General features: G+C 38.1%; 1 protein-coding gene across 9 annotated transcripts in view; it reads right to left on the reverse strand.

Annotated features, from left to right (window-relative positions):
- Window positions 1-17,576, reverse strand: part of LOC140075479 (UDP-glucuronosyltransferase 1A1-like) — a 45,659-nt gene that overhangs the window by 12,291 nt on the left and 15,792 nt on the right. Inside the window, exon 1 of one of the 9 annotated variants that reach the window (XM_072121493.1) lies at window positions 11,053-11,784. The exons of 5 other annotated variants lie outside the window; for them this stretch is intronic. In XM_072121493.1, the coding sequence (XP_071977594.1) occupies window positions 11,053-11,769 (717 nt within the window). In that variant the 5' untranslated portion in view covers window positions 11,770-11,784. Of the gene's footprint in view, window positions 1-655; window positions 1,569-2,553; window positions 3,545-8,535; window positions 9,418-11,052; window positions 11,785-17,576 lie in introns of those variants that run through there. 3 more of the 9 variants (XM_072121486.1, XM_072121492.1, XM_072121490.1) reach the window with 3 other exon arrangements.

A 17,576-nucleotide genomic window follows, 5' to 3' on the forward strand; every position in this document is an offset into this window, starting at 1 on the left:
CATGGCCAGCCATGCACTATTGAGCCCTGCCTGACTAACTGGATTCAGTGATCATTACCACAGGACGGCTGTGGGACATGCAGTAACTCCAGGACATTTACAAACACCCTTTTGTTTCTTTGTGAAATCCCCCCAGCAGAGGTGGCCGTATCCAAGGACACAGTTTTGTTTCTGAGAGACCATATCACTACATTTAAGGGAAATGAGCTTCACACAGGAACATTTTTTAAATAACATCTAAATGTTCATATATGGCAGATTAATGAAACTGAATTTGAATGCCCAGATGAGACTACCCCTTTAAGTAGACACTTTGGAGGGAGGGGTTTATGAACTAGTGCAAAAAAAGCATATAAGTAGTGATAAAATCCACATTTAACCACAGATCTAATTCTACATTCAATTTGTACATTAAAATATAAAAATGGGACAAAGATTTATAGAAATAAAAACATACATGTTTGTATATTCAGCCTTCTTTTGTTTGAATATACATTCTCTAGGGAAGGGATACCTGGCACCCACTTGATGCAGACATATGCATAGGCAATAAGCATACACCGCTTGCCTTGATACACTCCCTGCAGCGCCAGTGACAACTTATTGATATATACAAATAGTGTTTTTTTATATCAAAACAGTTTATAAAGCCTACCTGACCAAGGAGTTTCTTGTTGGCACAGTGGATGCCTCCAATAAAAAACATATTTGGCATTATAGGCTTGGGAAACTCCAAGGCAAATTCATATCTCAAGAGCCAGATGGAATTGCGACTGAATAAATCCACTGCACGAACATCTCTTTTCAGAAATTCCGTTGCCATTCTGTTGTAAGGTAAGTAAATTATGTGACATAATATGTAGTCAAGAAGGCGAACAAGAACATTGTTCACCCTTTGGTAGAAGTTCATGTGGTCGGTGTAAGAGGTGAAATATCTTGGTATGTATGAAGGTGGGCTCTGAGACATTGTGGCCTCGTTTTCCATTCCAAACGGGAGATCACGCAGGAAGAAGACAGAAGGAATCGATAGATGTTCAGCGATTATTGGACCACATGGAAACACAGGATCAGTCAATAGAGCATCAAACTTGGCTTCTTCCAAGTGCTGGATAAGAGTGGAGTTATGAAGAAGGCACCTGCATGCTCCTACCATCCAGCTAGTTGTATTAGATGCTGCTTGATATGAACTCACTACCTTATTTAATAAAGATGTTTTCATAAATACTTGCTTGACCATTAACTTGAGCTGTGATTCCACAAATTCTTTATGTAAAGGCACATTGTAAGTCTTTATGTTGTAATCCTCCACACCTTTCAGATGAGAGCTGGCTTCCGGAATCACAAGAACAACCTGGTGACCTCTTTCAGACAACCTCTCCACTAAGCTTCTCATGCTTAGCCAGTGACTTCCTTCCTGGGGCACCACTAGTAATTTGCCTCCATAAAGTAAATGGAAATTCAGAAAAACGAGGAACAGAGTAAAAATGAAGTTGTATTTCTGAATGTACATGTCTTTGACCTTAGCACAAAGTAGGCAACCTGGTTAACTGAGAGATTTCACTGTATGATTTATAGGATCCAGAAGGTGAACTTTGAGCTTCAGAACAAAGGTAAAAATAACTAATTCCAAGAATACATGGAGCAGAATAAAAACTTTCAATGATATATGAAGGCTGGAGCGTAACTAGGAACGCCTGTTCCCCTTCGCAAAATTGTGGTTTGGCATCTAATAGTGACTCATTCCAGGCAACAAGTGAAGCTTCTCAGCTTATTTGCATATACCATCAATGGTGATGAGTTTTAAAGGAAATTTACCATCAAAATCAGAGATGATAAACCAGGGGAACTTACTCAAAGATATAGTCTCCGTGAATTATGCTAATGCGCCAGAAGGGCTCACCCCCCACCCATTGTGTGCTGAAACTTTAAGGCTCATTAGCATAATTGTAAAAGTTGATTTTTAGAAGGAAGGAGGCCATGGATAACAAATATTAGAAGATTTCTACAGTCACTGTGCCTGGATCTATAAATAACTGTCACTGGTTTATTTTGATGGTAGATTTCCGATAACTTAAGAGAGGGAAAGATAGAATGAATATTTCATACACAAGGTGTAGGCTGAAATGTGTGCCACAAAAATGGGCTGTTAGGTCCACTGACACCTTGGGTGCCACAGCCACAGCTATGGCTACTATACAACCTTGTATGAATCTAGTAAATGTCTTATACACAAAAATTCAGCTGGCAAAACATGGAATCCACAGCCATGGGCAGGAACCTGTAGAAGTAAATGGGGACATGTGCTAGCACCTGAAATACAGCTAAAACTCATCCCCATTTCACATTTCGTGCATGAGCCTTTTGACTGCTAACCTGCCGTGTTTTACAGTCTAGGCATAGTGAAGGAGATTTAAAAAGATCCCGTACCCTTGCTTTAGTAACTACATGCAGAGCAAAATGAGCTGCTGGATTTGTCTCAGTGGTCTGTAAATTGTTGCTGCAGATTTAACCTCTATATAAAACAATTCTTAACATGACACATTACACATTTACCTGGTTTAGCAGTTTCCTGTTGGCACAGGTGATGCCTCCTATAAAAACCATATTAGGCATAATGGGCTTGGGAAACTCAAAGACAAAGTCATATTTAAGAAGCCAAATGGAAGCTCTCCTGTAAAGGTCCACAGCAGTAACATCTCGTTTCAAAAACTCTGTCGCCAGTTGGCCATATGGCGAGTACAACACATGAAACATTGCACAATCAAACATCCTTATGAACACATTAAGCAATCTCTGGCTGAAAGTCATGTGGTCGGAGAATGTGGTGAATAATTTGGGTACATAGGAAGGTGGCCCAGGAGATTGAGCAGCTTTCTGTTCTATACCAAAAGGTGCGCCGCTCATGAAGAACAATGAAGGGATAGAGAGATGTTCAGCAATTATCTCACCACATGGAAAGACTGGTTCAGTCAGCATGGCATCAAATTTGCCTTTTTCCAAATATTCCATAAGTGCTTCATTCTGAAGAAGGTTCTTGCAGGATGTTAGAAGCCAATTTGTTGCATCTGTCAATCTTTTGTAAACTACTTGTATCTCATGAGGAATTGTCTTAAGTACAAACACTTCTTGACTCACTTGCTTAATAAAGTCTTCCATATTCTCCTTGCTTACAGACACATAGGTTTGCACCACATAACCCAAGTCTTTATCAATGAGATTGGTCTCAGGAGCGATCACGACGATTTGGTGACCTCTTTGGGACAAGTTGTCTACCAAGTCTTGCATGCTGAGCCAGTGGTTTCCTTCTTGAAGCACCACAAGTAGTTTTCCACATTCCGACAAAGTGAAAGTAGTCAGGAAAATACATGTAACCAAGGACTGACAAAACCGGCCGCTCATATTTGCTTCAGCACAAAGTGCTCTCCTGCAGAAATCCAACAGCAGAGGCAGGGTCTTGTAGTGGGACGGCTGAAAATTTAGTTTCACTGTTTGTTTTTACTGAGGACAGAACAGTGAAATGTAAAAGCTGACATGCCCCTGCTAGGAGAAGAGACATTCTGAAAATTCCAAAGAAGTAGTTCTGGCAGCATTACTGCAAAAACATTCCAGAACAGCAGTCATTCTGCAGCTCGGAGCTATACACAAAATGTAAATCAAAAAACTTACTCCACCCAGATTACAAGATACATTGAGTCAAGTTCCTTATACATTTATAACGCACACACCTTTTTTTTAAGCTGCTGAAACTATGGTTAAATTACCCTTAAATCACCGGTATTATATGTGGAAGAAAGCACATTTTTTTAAGACAAAGCCAGAAGTATATGTATCCATGTGAGGTTCCATGGTAGTGCCCTTTCTAACACCTGGTAGAGTGGTCCTAGAATTTAGCATGGAATTATGTCTCCAAATATGTACATACATTAAAGGAGTTGTCCACTTTCAGCAAATAATTGATACGGTTTGTTTAAGGAAAAGTTCTACAATTTTCCAATATACTTTCTGTATCAATTCCTCACAGTTTAATAGATCTTGCTTGCTGTCCTTCTATAGAAAGCTTCTATGTTTAAGTCCAGTGGACAGAAATCTGACCATGGTCACACAGGTGCACGGCTCGTTATATCACAGATCTGGTTACTCTCTGTTATACTAACGAGCTGTGCACCTGTGTGACTATGGTCAGATTTCTATCCACTGGAAGTAAACATAGAAGCCTTCTATAAAGCTACTGCAAGCAAAGATCTAAAAAACTGTAAGGAATTGATACAGAAAGTATATTGGAAAATTGTAGAACTTTTCCTTACACAAGCCATATGAATTGTTTGCTGAAAGTGGACAGCCCCTTTAAGCAAAAATAAAGCCAAAACTTCCAATACCTCGGAGATAACTGTTGTCCGAATCGTCATTTATCTGACAGATAACTGTATCCTCTACGCCAAAAGAGAATATATCATAAACGGAGAGAGACACTGGCACCTCTGGCTTGAGAACAAAAGAATAATGCAGTTGAATTCTGAGTTCCCCAATACATATGTGTCCCTAACATCTGCTATCTGAGCTAAGTAGTGATGCCATATACATAAAATGATCATCAAAACCCTCTTATTTTGTCAGACTTGGCAGATTTTTATTAAATGTATATGGGGTCTTAAGGAGAAAATCGCTGTATATACTGTCTGGAAAGTAATCTGACCTCCCTGAGGAAAGATCAATAGACCATAGGGGATTTACAGCTCCATTGTTCTGCTGAAGGTCAAGATAGCAACAATTCTCACAAAGATAAGGTTTGTATATGTACTTGTCACATCTTAGATCTCTGAGATATTGGGGTGAATTTTATCTTTTTCAAAGGATTGTTATAATGAAATGTTCCCATAAATCTTCAATTAAAACTATTCCTTTAGACCCTCATATACATATAGGAATAAAATCACTACCAGAAATGTGTTGTGGCCACCTGTCTCCACAAAAAGTTACTAAATTTCCATTGACATTTGACATGTTAACTTTTCTTCCTTTCAATATCTGTTACGAAAGAGCTATGAGTCCCCATATATTTAAGATATTCACCTGATCCTGCCAAAATTTTAAAGCTTGGCTGACTCTGCCCCCATGTGTAAGTAATATTCAGCTTTCTCCTATATAATTCAGTACCTTTCTTTTACTTGTTATTGGGGTTAGTAATACCTTCTGGAAAAGAAACTGTTCAAGCTCTCATGATGAGAAGAACATGCTATACCACTAGATTACGGGAATATCATGTATCTCATAATATCTCTAATATACCATCTTTATCCAATGTGCAGTTGCGTGACCAGTGGTCTGATAACATGGCCCAAATAAAGTGCTATCTCATTGTGAGGTTGGGAAATTAGTTCTGTGACTAAATTGTATCATGGTCCCAAACTCATATGAACCTTCAGCTAAAGGTTATCTCATTTCTCTGCAAGTTAACCGAGTTCATCTTCACTTGTGATATTGGCCAGGATTACTCTAGGGGAGAGTGCACAGGAGGAAAGGGTCACTTGCAAAATAGGAGCACATTTTAATAATAGTTAAGACTAAGGGTGGCGGCCAACATAGCGTTTTGAACCTATTTTTAGACCACTTTTAGTCATGCATTAAAAAACGCATCCGTTTTGTCCGGTTTTCCCAATTATCTTTATTGAAAACTGACAAAAACGGATGCGTTTTCATAAAAACACATATATTTTCAAAGCACATGCTTTTTACCACCTGAAAACGCATGACTAAAAACGGCCTAAAAACGGGTTCAAAACGCCACGTGTGCCACCATTATAAGGGTGGTTTCACATTAGCGTTTCTTTTTCCACATCAGTGATTTCTCACTGAACCCATTTTGGCTTATGGACACATACAGATTGGTTCCCTCTTCATGGCTTCAGTGATTTGTCACCGATGCTTTACTGATCCATTCTTTTCAATTGGACTTTTCACACTTCCCTTTTTTTCACTGATCCAATGTTGTCAGTGAACACAAAAAAGAACCAGTTCTAAACTGATCACAGATCAGTGAAAAAACTGAAGTGTGAAATAACCCATTGAAAAGAATTGGTCAGTAAAGCATCAGTGACAGATCACTGAAGCCAGGAAGAGAAAACCAATATGTACCTGTGTCCATAAGCCAAAATGGGTTCAGAGAAAAATCACTGATATGAAATAAGCCAATGTCAAACCACACTAAATCAGATTGTATATATTAAACAATTAACATATCTGATATTACATCCAAGGATATCCCCCAGCTGTTGGAGGATGTTGAATTAAGTGTCTTAAAGGAAATCTACCATCATAATCAGTCATGGTTCCAGGCATCATGACTGTGGTATTCTTGTTATATTTGTCATCCATGGTCTCCTTGTAAAATCAACTTTAAAAATAATGCCCCTCCATGCTGCAGCTTCAATGGCTGTTACACTGTCTCACCGCTTCCTCAACACTCCACCCTAGCCACTATGTGATCTGGCTTTGCAGACTGTTACACTGTATCATCCTCGTCCTGCTCCCTTAGCACTTGTGTAGTGATGCAGACCTGATTTCTTCTTTGGGCAAGTCCCTCTTATCACTACCTACTTGCCATCCAGCAATATTATTATTATTTCAGGACATCACATGTTTTTTACTATTCTTATTCTAGTGGAACATTGAAACAGCATATAAAATTACCCAGCAGGACATATGGATTGGTGGTAACTCCCTTCTACCATATACTTTATATACTACGAAAAAAAGTGATACTCACACCTCAGGACAACATTTCATCCTACACCTATTTTTTGTAAATTAACTCTACCCCAATTTAGACATAAATACTTTTATTAATAGAAGAAGTATGCCACCACAATAGCAATCACAGAAGAAAAAGCGGAACTGGCACTGCTCCCATACGCAAACCGCTCCAAATATTCTTTTCTTCTAATGCCTATGTCACCACAATATTTATTACTTACTAATATGCATTTTTACACCCACCCCCTACAGTTTTATTATGTATATTAACTGATATTTGGGAATTTTATATATATGCGTATATATACGCATTGTGGATTTGATATATATATATATACGTATATATACATTGTCCACTTTTACAAAAAATAAAGATCTACTCATTTGTACCCAACTGGTTTGGCCTATTGGTAGCGCGTTTTTCAGCAATCCTGTGTTTTATTTCATAAACGTATCCATTGTTTGAATCCTGACTATACGACAGGAATCAGGGTGACGCAGCAACCATCACTTCCAATTACAAGACCACCAGCCTGAACATACGAAAAATCCTGCCGGAAGCGGCAAGTATTACCTTTGTTTATAGGAATGTGTCAGTGGGGCTAGGGTAGCCACTCAGGCTCATTAGCATAATTATAAAAGTTTATTTTAAAAGGAAGAAGGTCCTGGATAACAAATAAAAGAAGAATACCACAGTCTTGGTAAGTGCCCCTTGTTTATCATTCTCGATTTTGATGGTAGATTTCCTTTCATGTGAGAATATATTACCTTTCCCCAGGTTTCTGCCCCACATATCTATCAATCAATCAATCAATCAATCAATCAATCAATCTATCTATCTAGATAAAATGCTGATGTACACTTTCTTTGTACACTTATATGTGAATGTATGCCATTTCCCTTTTTCTATCTATCAATCTTCAGAGCAGGTCCCATTGCAAAACCATTTTTATTAGACTCCACAGAGTATTACACATTTCTATCGATCCCACTTTCCTAATATATACTGTACATTTGACAAGAGACAAGAATTAGGTTGAGAACATACACTTAGAGTCATCTCTACAGAATATTTGAGTACTTTCCAGAAGAGAACAAATCACATATTTTGGGAAATCTGCTAATGGAATCTTCACAGTTCTCAAATAATAGGTCTCCATTTAAAATAAAATGATCACAGGTTACTGTTTCTCAATTCATCATAAGAAAGTTTAAGTTAGTTTAATACATTGTGTAATTTATACAATCTACCCATAAAATAAAGTTGTACAAATGAAACTATATTTCTGTTCAGTGCCCATTTTAAGTAATATAATGTCATTACACATTATACAAAACACCAAATGGAGTATTTATTCATTCTGGCACAGGGTGGCGCAAGAACTGTGCTATATTTTTTATTGGGATGTAAGTTTGTGGCGCAAGGGATTAATGAATTGGTGCACAAACTAAAACCTTTAGTACTCCCTAGACTTGCTTTGAGTTGTTCTCTTTCGGTGTCATAAATTGCACCAAAAAAGTCCTAAAAATAGAAGCACCAGAAAACTGTTGGATTCACAAGCAGGGTCAAAATAGAACAAGTCAAGACGGAAAAAAAAATATTGTGATGCCGACACTTCATAAATTAAGGTGCAAGAGGCGCACTAACAAAGGGGGGGAAAAAACACTGCCAGTTTTCCGTTTGAAAGGCCACAATAACGCCCCCCCCCCCCTAAAACTCGAAACTTCTACTTATAGTATATCACAAGAAGAACAATATGTAACAAGATTTTTAGATATTTCTACCTGGTTTAGAAGCTTTCTGTTGGCACAGTTGATGCCTCCAATAAAAACCATATTCGGCATAAAAGGTCTGGGGAAATCCAATACAAAGTCATTTCTGATCATCATGATAGACGCGCGACTGAAAAGATCCCAAACTGTGACATCTCTGTGCAGAAATTCTGATGCGATTCGGGCAAATGGCGCATAGACCATTTTACATGCCATGGATTCAGTCAAGCCCAGTAATAAGTTTATAACTCTCTCCTTAAAACTCATATGGTCTGTATAGGCAGTAAAGAATCTGGGCACATAGGAAGGAGGAATCGGAGATTGAGCGGCGTAGTACTCTGCTGAAAACGCAGCAGCTCGCATAAAAAATACAGAAGGAATCGATAAATGTTCTGCAATAATTTCTCCACATGGGAAAACAGGATCACTCAACATTACATCAAAATTGCTGGTTTCCAAATACTTGATGAGAGTTTCATTGCTGAGAAAATTCTCACATGTAGATGTAATAAAGTAGGTGGTATTTACTATTCTGTGATATAAAAGCTTCATATTCTGTAGAATTGGTTTGCGCTCAAACACATCGTAAATGACTTCCTTTATATAGGACTCCATAAACTTTTTGCTGTACGATCCACTGAACGTTTTCACTGTGTAGTGGTCTATGTCGTTCAGATGAAAGGTGACTTCTGGGACAACTATAACAATTTGGTGACCTTTTTCACATAACTTGTCCACTAAACCGCGCATACTAAGCCAGTGGCTTCCATCTTGTGGGATCACAAGCAGCTTTCCACCTTCAGTAAATCGAAACGCCATAGAAAAAATATAAAGACTTCTAATGACAATTCCATAGAGTGACTGAGTGCACATGGTACAGCCAGGAATAAAAATAATACTCTGCACCCACATCAGTCCAGATCTGTGTTTTATTTATCAGTCACTAGGTATTTTTTTCAGAAAAACAAATAGACCTTTGGATATTTATAAAATACTTATTGGATAAAAACAGTTTCTCAGTATTTGGCAAAAATATCACATGCTGGAAATACTCAGCATGAAATGACCATTGACGTAGTGTTATCTTAGCTTGAAATTCTAAATATTCATGTTTATGTGGCAGTATATAGAGTAGGGAGCACTGCCATATACATGTGAGACACATAACACAAGTATTTAAAGGGAATCTATCAGCAGTTTTGACCATACAAAGATGCAGACAGTGTTAGTTATTGAGCCTATAGAGCTATGCAAATTTATTTTTATGTAGAGCAGCAGGACTATGAAAAGGAAACTTTTAATCCAGGTTTGCAAGTTCTGCAAAAGTCTCTGGATAGGTCTATCAGTCGGAAGAGTTTTCTGCTCTCTGTAATGTGCTACTCCACAGACACAGCCCTCTGATACTTACAACAACCACTCAGAGCAGAGGGGAGGGGCTGTGGAACAGTTCATAGCAAAGAGCAGAAAGCTCTTCAGGCTGAAAGACCCATCCAGAGCACTTGCAGGATCTACAAACCTAGATTAAGGCCCGTTCCACACTTGCTGACATGCTGAGTTCAGTCCTGGTTTGCAGTGTTCGGGCCGTGCGATCCGGGCAGCATGCGTTGCGAGTGTGATGCAAGTTCACCGCATCACACTCGCAAGTGTGGAACGGGCCTAAGAGTTTACTTTTCACAGTCCTCATGCCACACACACACACAAAAGTATGGTTATACAACTCCTCAGGCCCTATACTTATCAATATCTGCAGTTTATTATGGATAAAACCTGATGACGGATTCCCTTTGACACAGCAAATGTTCAAAAATATAAATAAAATATCTCAGCAATTCATAACTTTTTCTCCTTTTTCTAAAAGGAACTTAGAAATATGCTAAGAAATCTATGCATCCCTGACTGGCATAGAAAGGTAAGTTTCTGAGGATCTCACGGTATGACTAAAGTTAGCAAAAGGAAACGGTCCCTCGAGTCTCAATTTGATATCAAATGGGATATTTTAATGAAACTGGATTTTGAAAAACAACTATTGAATCAAAGAATCATGTTAAAGCAGATGGCAGCTGAGGTGTTGTTACCTAGCTAGGCCACTACAAATAGAATGGAGCTGTTCTACTCACTGAGATTTATGTGTTGATTCCATTATCCTTTGGGTTGGTCATTGATTGAAATAGGATGAAAAACCCCTACACGGGAATATTCTCTGCAAAGCCCATCCAATTTGAACTTTGTGGCTTCTATCTGATGTCCAATGTTCACTGTCCTTGTTTGCCTAACACATAAACAGACACTGCACTGAACTCTGTCTATGAGGATTAAGATTGAGGTGAAGTTGGGGCAGAAAGGAGTCCTTGCAGCTAGACAGCCTGTTGCACCTTTACCGTAAAACTGCCCTGGTTACAGTAACAATATTGCACCGAATACATATAAAACTAATTGCACAATATTTAATAATTTTTTTTATTATATATAATATATTAATTTTAGAATAATAAAAAAATATCATGTCAATGACTCTGGAAAGCCACTCACCTTGTTTAGTTTCTGCTTCCTATCACAATTGTGTCCTCCAATAAACACCATGTTAGGCATAAGTGGTTTAGGAGGCTCAAGAACAGAATCATATTTAAAGAAATAGATCTCGGCCCAACTAAAGAGGTCAAGTAACTTTACTTCTTTATGTAAGAATTGTGAGGCCAGCTTTGTGTATTCTTTTTCAATTAGTTGACAGGCTACATATTCTATTATATGAAGAAGCAGGCTCTTGACACGCTGCATAAGACCTTGTTCATTATCAACATTTGCGTAACTCATGTCCGGACACCTCGTGGCCCTGTGGCCCCAACCACAAGGTAATGTTGGTAAAAAATAAATGGATGGCAAGTGAAGTTGTTCTGAAAGGATAGGACCACAAGGAAAGAATGGGTCCATGATGGCGACGTCAAAAACATTTCTTTGCAAAGAACGGATCAAAAGGTGGTCATCTAGTAGATGCAAACAAGTGTGAGAAAGGACGGATGCAGTGTAAATGATCCTTCTGGATTCTGTACTGATAGCACTAAGCAGGGTGCCCATTTGAAATGTATCAAATAAAGGTTCCATATTGATATCTAGTCCAGACTCCAAAAATGGGGCAGAGTATGTTTCCACAGTGATCTCTTTAGAGGAATCCTTGATGAGGTTGTTCCTGGGTATGACCAGCACGACTCTGTGTCCCTTTTCTTGTATTGTCTCCACCATGCTCTGCATGTCCAGCCAGGTATCATGATCCTGAGCAATTACTAGTACATTTCCACATTCAACCAGACCAGGAAGGCAAAACAACGCATATATATAGAGACTCACAGTAGGAGAGAAAATCTGTGCCATTACTAATCAGCAACTCCAGCTAACCCTCTTGTGAGGGTCAAGGGGAAATGCTTGCTTTCAAGTTTAGTTTCAAGACGAGGAGCTGCTAGTTGAATACACTTGAATGACTCAAGCAAGAACACTCCCTTGTCCAACAGCAATTTATCACATTCGAGATAGAGCAAGGTAAATTCTCCATGGTAACATTATTTATAAATTGGATTTTGAGGAATGGTTTCATTCAAGGTTCACATGTTTCTATATTTGTGTTTTCATGTGAAAAAAATGCAAGAGTGCAAGTGTATTGCACAAGGGGTATGGAAAGAGTATATAGCACCAAATTTACATCAAATGTATTATCTAACATTTAGGGACAAACTAGGCCAACCAGTTGGTGGTTTAAAATGATAGAAAAGTAGTCTAATAATAAGTAGTCTTATTAAATTACATGCCTAAAATAATAATAACAGAAGTCTTACAAAATCCATTAAAATGCCTATTGGTTTGTGGTTTGAATTGACTTTCAATGGCTTCCATAATTACATCAATTCCTTAAGGGAAATCTACCATTTGTTTTTATGCATTGTGAACCAAACATACCTTGAGCATGCTATAGCTACACTGATGCAGAAACTGATCCGAGTGGTTTTGCTCAAAAAACTGTTATAAAATTTAGGGGCTTGTGAAAGCTCAGTGCTCCTGGCTGCCATGCATAAACACATTACACAGAGCTGTCCAGAAAGGACTAATAAACCTGAGCTGGATCACTCATACACTCAGCTGGGGGATGGTGCAGCAATTGATTACTTCTGTCTGTCAGCCCCAACACAGTGATTACATCATTATCTGAAGCAGTGCATAATTAGGGTAAGATGGGAAAAGGGAAAAGAGAATTTTTAATTCAAATAACATAAGCACTAACAGAAGACATTAGAAGATTGGAAGCCCATTGAAATCATGCAAGTCTTTTAGTAACAGAAGTTAATAGCGGAGGTCCGTCGACAAATACATGTAAATTGACACAGTTGTATAAATCTGGGACATTTTCTAACAACCTGTCTGAATTGATTCTTTCCATTTATAAGTGAGGGCCACTGAGCTATCATTTCTAATTTTAATCTGTATTGAATGGGTTGAATGCAAAGTTGGGCAGGAGATGTTTCGATAAGGCAAAGTGTGTAGCCGAACAGTGAGGAGAATGCTAGAGAGATCAGGCAGGGAAGTGACACCAAGAGAAAGCTGTGAAGGGCAACAATGTTGATTTCTTGCAGCATAAAAAAATTCTTGCAAATTGGCTAAACCTCATGTCAGAGTCTGAGACGGCAAAGATGCAATAAGTAGAAGCCAAGCTTCAGGGAAAATGACCTGCACCACAAGGATCCTTAGCGTACACACTGCTTGTAGTTATCAAAATCTAATAAATTATGTGAATCATGTGGGAGTGCTGTCATGTGAACAGTTACCCGCTCCCGTTTGCCAATAGAGATGTACGCTTGTCTATAAGTCTTTAAACGGAAAAGAGGAAAAAGACACTGCCGAAATTCTACTTTTTAGTGATTTATGTTCTTGAGTTTAACCTACTCAAACACTTGAAATCCATCGGCCTAGTCCATTCCTTGACATCAGCTATTAGTAGTAGTCCGGAGATCCACATACACATAAAATGATCAGACCCACCAAAATTAGAGGAGGGGTATTAAGAGTATTGTTTCTGGGGCAGAATGCACCATATACATACTGAATATGATCCTAAGAACTCAAAATGCATACTATTCATGCCATTGTATAACTTTTTAAATGGAATAACAAAGAATACATTTTTTAACTACTTCAGGTGCTGGGGAAACCTTACCCTCATGCACAGGTACTTGGTTCTGTCATGGATTTATGAAAACTATTAAAGTATATTATTACCACTAATAATTTGAAGGTTTCTGCTATACACAAAGAATTCTTCTTTTAAGGTTTTGCTTACTCTATCTGGTTTCAATTATTGTTTGAATGATATGCTTACTGTAGTATGTAATATAAAGACCGTCTGTTATCCATAGCAACAGACTGACAGAACTATTATATAGCAGATAATACATTGCACAACCTTTAGCATACTATAGCACCTTATTAGTCACGCTCGCACCCTCCTGTTCAAATGCAAGTTTTTTGCCATGTGAAAAAAAAAAATTATTTCAGATTTATTTCTACATTCATATAGACCGATAAATTCCCAAGGCATTAGATATACTATGGAACACAGTGAAGACTTTTAATATAAAGCATTGCCCCTATCCCTTTATTGTCCCTCTACATGCCTGTAAACTTAAGCAATGAGGTCCTAAAGCTTTATGCAAATGACGTGTGAAATTTCCAATGAGTCATTATCATATTCAAGCTGTCCAGCTTATTCATGAGTGGGAGGAACAGCCGCAACCCCCTCCCCCCCCCCCCCCCCCGTGCTTGACTGACAGCCAGTATAATGGTGTGAGGTATAATGGTATAATGGCTCCTCCATGTGCTTCCTGGTGCTGGTGCTTCCTGCAGCCTGTGTATATATATGAGATACTCCTATACACATGACTGAAAGCATGTATAATGATGTGAGGTATAATGGTGTAATGACTTCTCCATGTGCTTCCTGGTGCTGGTGCCCCCTGCAGCCTGTGTGTATGAGATACTCCTATACCCATGACTGACAGCCTGTATAATGATGTGAGGTATAATGATGTAATGGCTCCTCCATGTGCTTCCTGGTGCTGGCGCCCCCTGCAACCTGTGTGTATAGGAGAGATACAACAGCTACAGGCAGCCATGTTATAGCAGAACATGTCAGGTACTTGTGTAGCTGATGTCTGTGTCTCACTCATGTGTATTAGGAGGATGCAGCATGTCGGCAGATAAAGCACAGACACTAGTAATGCTTTACTAAATATTACACACAGACATGAGCAGGGGATGAGAGGGAAGAGGTAACGCGTGACATCACTGCCTCTGACCATGTGACCAGCCTCATTTACATAATAAAGAAAAGATGATTTTAGAATGATTAATGTATGAATTGACTAGATAAAGGCTGGGGTGGATCCAAGTGAGCTGCTTCAGCAGGTAGAGGTGACAGGACTAGTGACGGAGACCTGATGAAGGTGTCCTTTAATTGAGAATAGGATATAATGTAGGCTCAACAGTAACATTATCAAGAAAAGGACATTCATCAAAAATTGATTAAAAGACAAGGAGAAAATTGCCCGGGAACGTTGATAAGATATGAAACCACCTAGAAACATACCTCAAACACTATAAGAGTCCTTCAAAAAACATTTCAACCAAAAAACAAAAAAGCCACGAAGCAATGACTCATATATGATAAAAAAAAGGTACATTTTTGTGTAAATTCTACAATAAAATGTTCCTTTTTTTTATATATGGGTCATTGCTTCGTGTCTTGTTGGTTTAAGTTGATAAGATATGTCTGGCAAATAGGATCAGTGTACTACATGTGACAACAATCTCCATATTCTTCATATTTCTGGGCTGTGGGAGCCAGGGTGGAAGCCATTCCTTACAAAAGTCCATCTTTTGCTAAAAGCACTTGTTATAGTCCAATGTTACTACCAGTACATTGTGGTAATAAGGGCACATAACTGTCAGGCCTTAGCAAAAAAAGGAGGAAAAGAAAAAAAAATAAAGAGGAATTTCATCTTTCATCTTACCAACAGCCAGGGAAGGTCCTCACAATCTGACAGATTTGGAGTGATTTTTCAAGGAAATATGGGCAAAGTATGACAAGTCGATGAAAGAATCCTGTGCCATAGGGCTAAATGCTGTCATTAATTTAAAGGTTTACTTCAACAAAGTATTAGTTTAATACAACAAAGGATGCATAATAACGCAGCAACATCCTTGGAGCCCCCAGGAAGCTCCAGGAGCATCAAGTGCTGAGCAGCAGAATTCAGAACTTCCAGTTAGATCTTTTAAAATTCTGCAAAAACAAGGGAGAGGGTGTAGAGCAGGAGCATCTACTAGGAATGATTTGCTTCACTCTGATACAGCGCTTCTTCCTGCCAGAAGCCAGAAGGAAACTGAAAGTAACTGAAAGTCCCAAAATTCTGCTGCCCGGGACCTGCCACTCCTAGAGGGCTTCCAGGAATGTTTAACTTAATGTTAAGTGTAAATGTTTCATAAAGGTGGTCAACCCCTTTAATGTAGGGCTAGAGCCCTAGGTATTGATGCTATTAGTAAATATGGTCTTTTCAAATGTATTCAAGGGCTTTTACTACCCCACGATAAAATCAATTTTCCAGATGCTAAGACCTCCTTGTCACTGAGCTAGGTGGCTACCAAGACAGATTTCAGTACAGCAAAGGTGCAAGTGCAAAAGGAAGCTCTGATAAGATATAGATTACAAAGTTTCCTGTATGCACTGTACTACTGATTTATACAACCTTTGTTGAAAGGTTAAGAACCATTTAAAGGTTGAACCTGATAGACTCTATTCAACTTTATATACTTTGATTTAAAAACTGCTGCCTCTTCATTCTATTACTAATTAACCCCTTAACGCCGAAGCCACTTTTCACCTTCCTGACACGGCCCATTTTTTTCCAATCTGCCCTGTGTCACTGTAAGTGGTTATAACTTTGGAATGCTTTAACATATCCAAGTGATTTTGAAGTTGTTTTCTCGTGACACATTGTACTTCACCTTAGTTAAAAAATTTTGGTGGTATGTTTTGCATTTATTTATGAGAAAATCAGATATTTGGTGAAAATTTAGAAAAATTCTCAACTTTCTAAATTCAAAATATACTACTTTTTCCACACGTGAGTTATAACAGCAAAAAACATAATAACTAACATTCACCAAATGTCTACTTTATGCCTCAGTAGTTTTTTATACATACTCTCATTTTTGTAAGATGTTATGGGGCTTTGAACGTTTTTCAGATTTTCATAAAAAAAGCTAAATCCTGCTATTGAGGGACCTGCTCAGGTTTGAAGTCACTTTGAGAGGCCTAAATAAAAGTAAAACTCCATATATTACCGCATTATAGAAACTACTACGTAAAACAACTTTTATGAAGTTTGTTAACCCTTTAATTGTTTTACAGGGGTTAAAACAAAATCGGATGCAATTTCAAAATTAATTTTTTTTTGGCTAAATGAATGTGCTTTTCATAAAATGTACAAATTCTCAGTGGATAAAATACCAAAATGCTCCACAAAGTTTGTTACCCAATCTCTCCCTTGTATAGCAATCCCCCATATGTGGTTGTAACCTGCTGTATGGGCACACGCCAGGGCATCGAAGGGAAGCTGCACCATTCAGAGCAGATTATTCATTGTCACTTTTTATTGGCTATACAATCTTTATTTTTTTGGCAATTTGGACATATAAAGGCTTATTTTTTGCAACATGAGATGCACTTTACAAATACTTCATTTTAGTGGTTCTATAGCTTTTTGATGAGATTTTATTAACTGTTTGATGTATGGAGGAAAAGAAAATTGTCAATTTTGGATTACTTTTTTTGTATCTCTTTGGGGTCATACACCGTACACTAAAAATACTATAATATGTTTATTCTATAGATCACTATGATTACGGTGATACCTCATTTATATCGTTTTTAATATATTTTTACAATTTTACTGGAAAAAAACGAATATAAAGAAAATCTCATTTGTTTTTACATCGCCATCTTTTCAGAGATATAA

Source organism: Engystomops pustulosus, chromosome 8, assembly GCF_040894005.1.
Source record: "Engystomops pustulosus chromosome 8, aEngPut4.maternal, whole genome shotgun sequence".
Classification (NCBI taxonomy): Eukaryota; Metazoa; Chordata; class Amphibia; order Anura; family Leptodactylidae; genus Engystomops; species Engystomops pustulosus.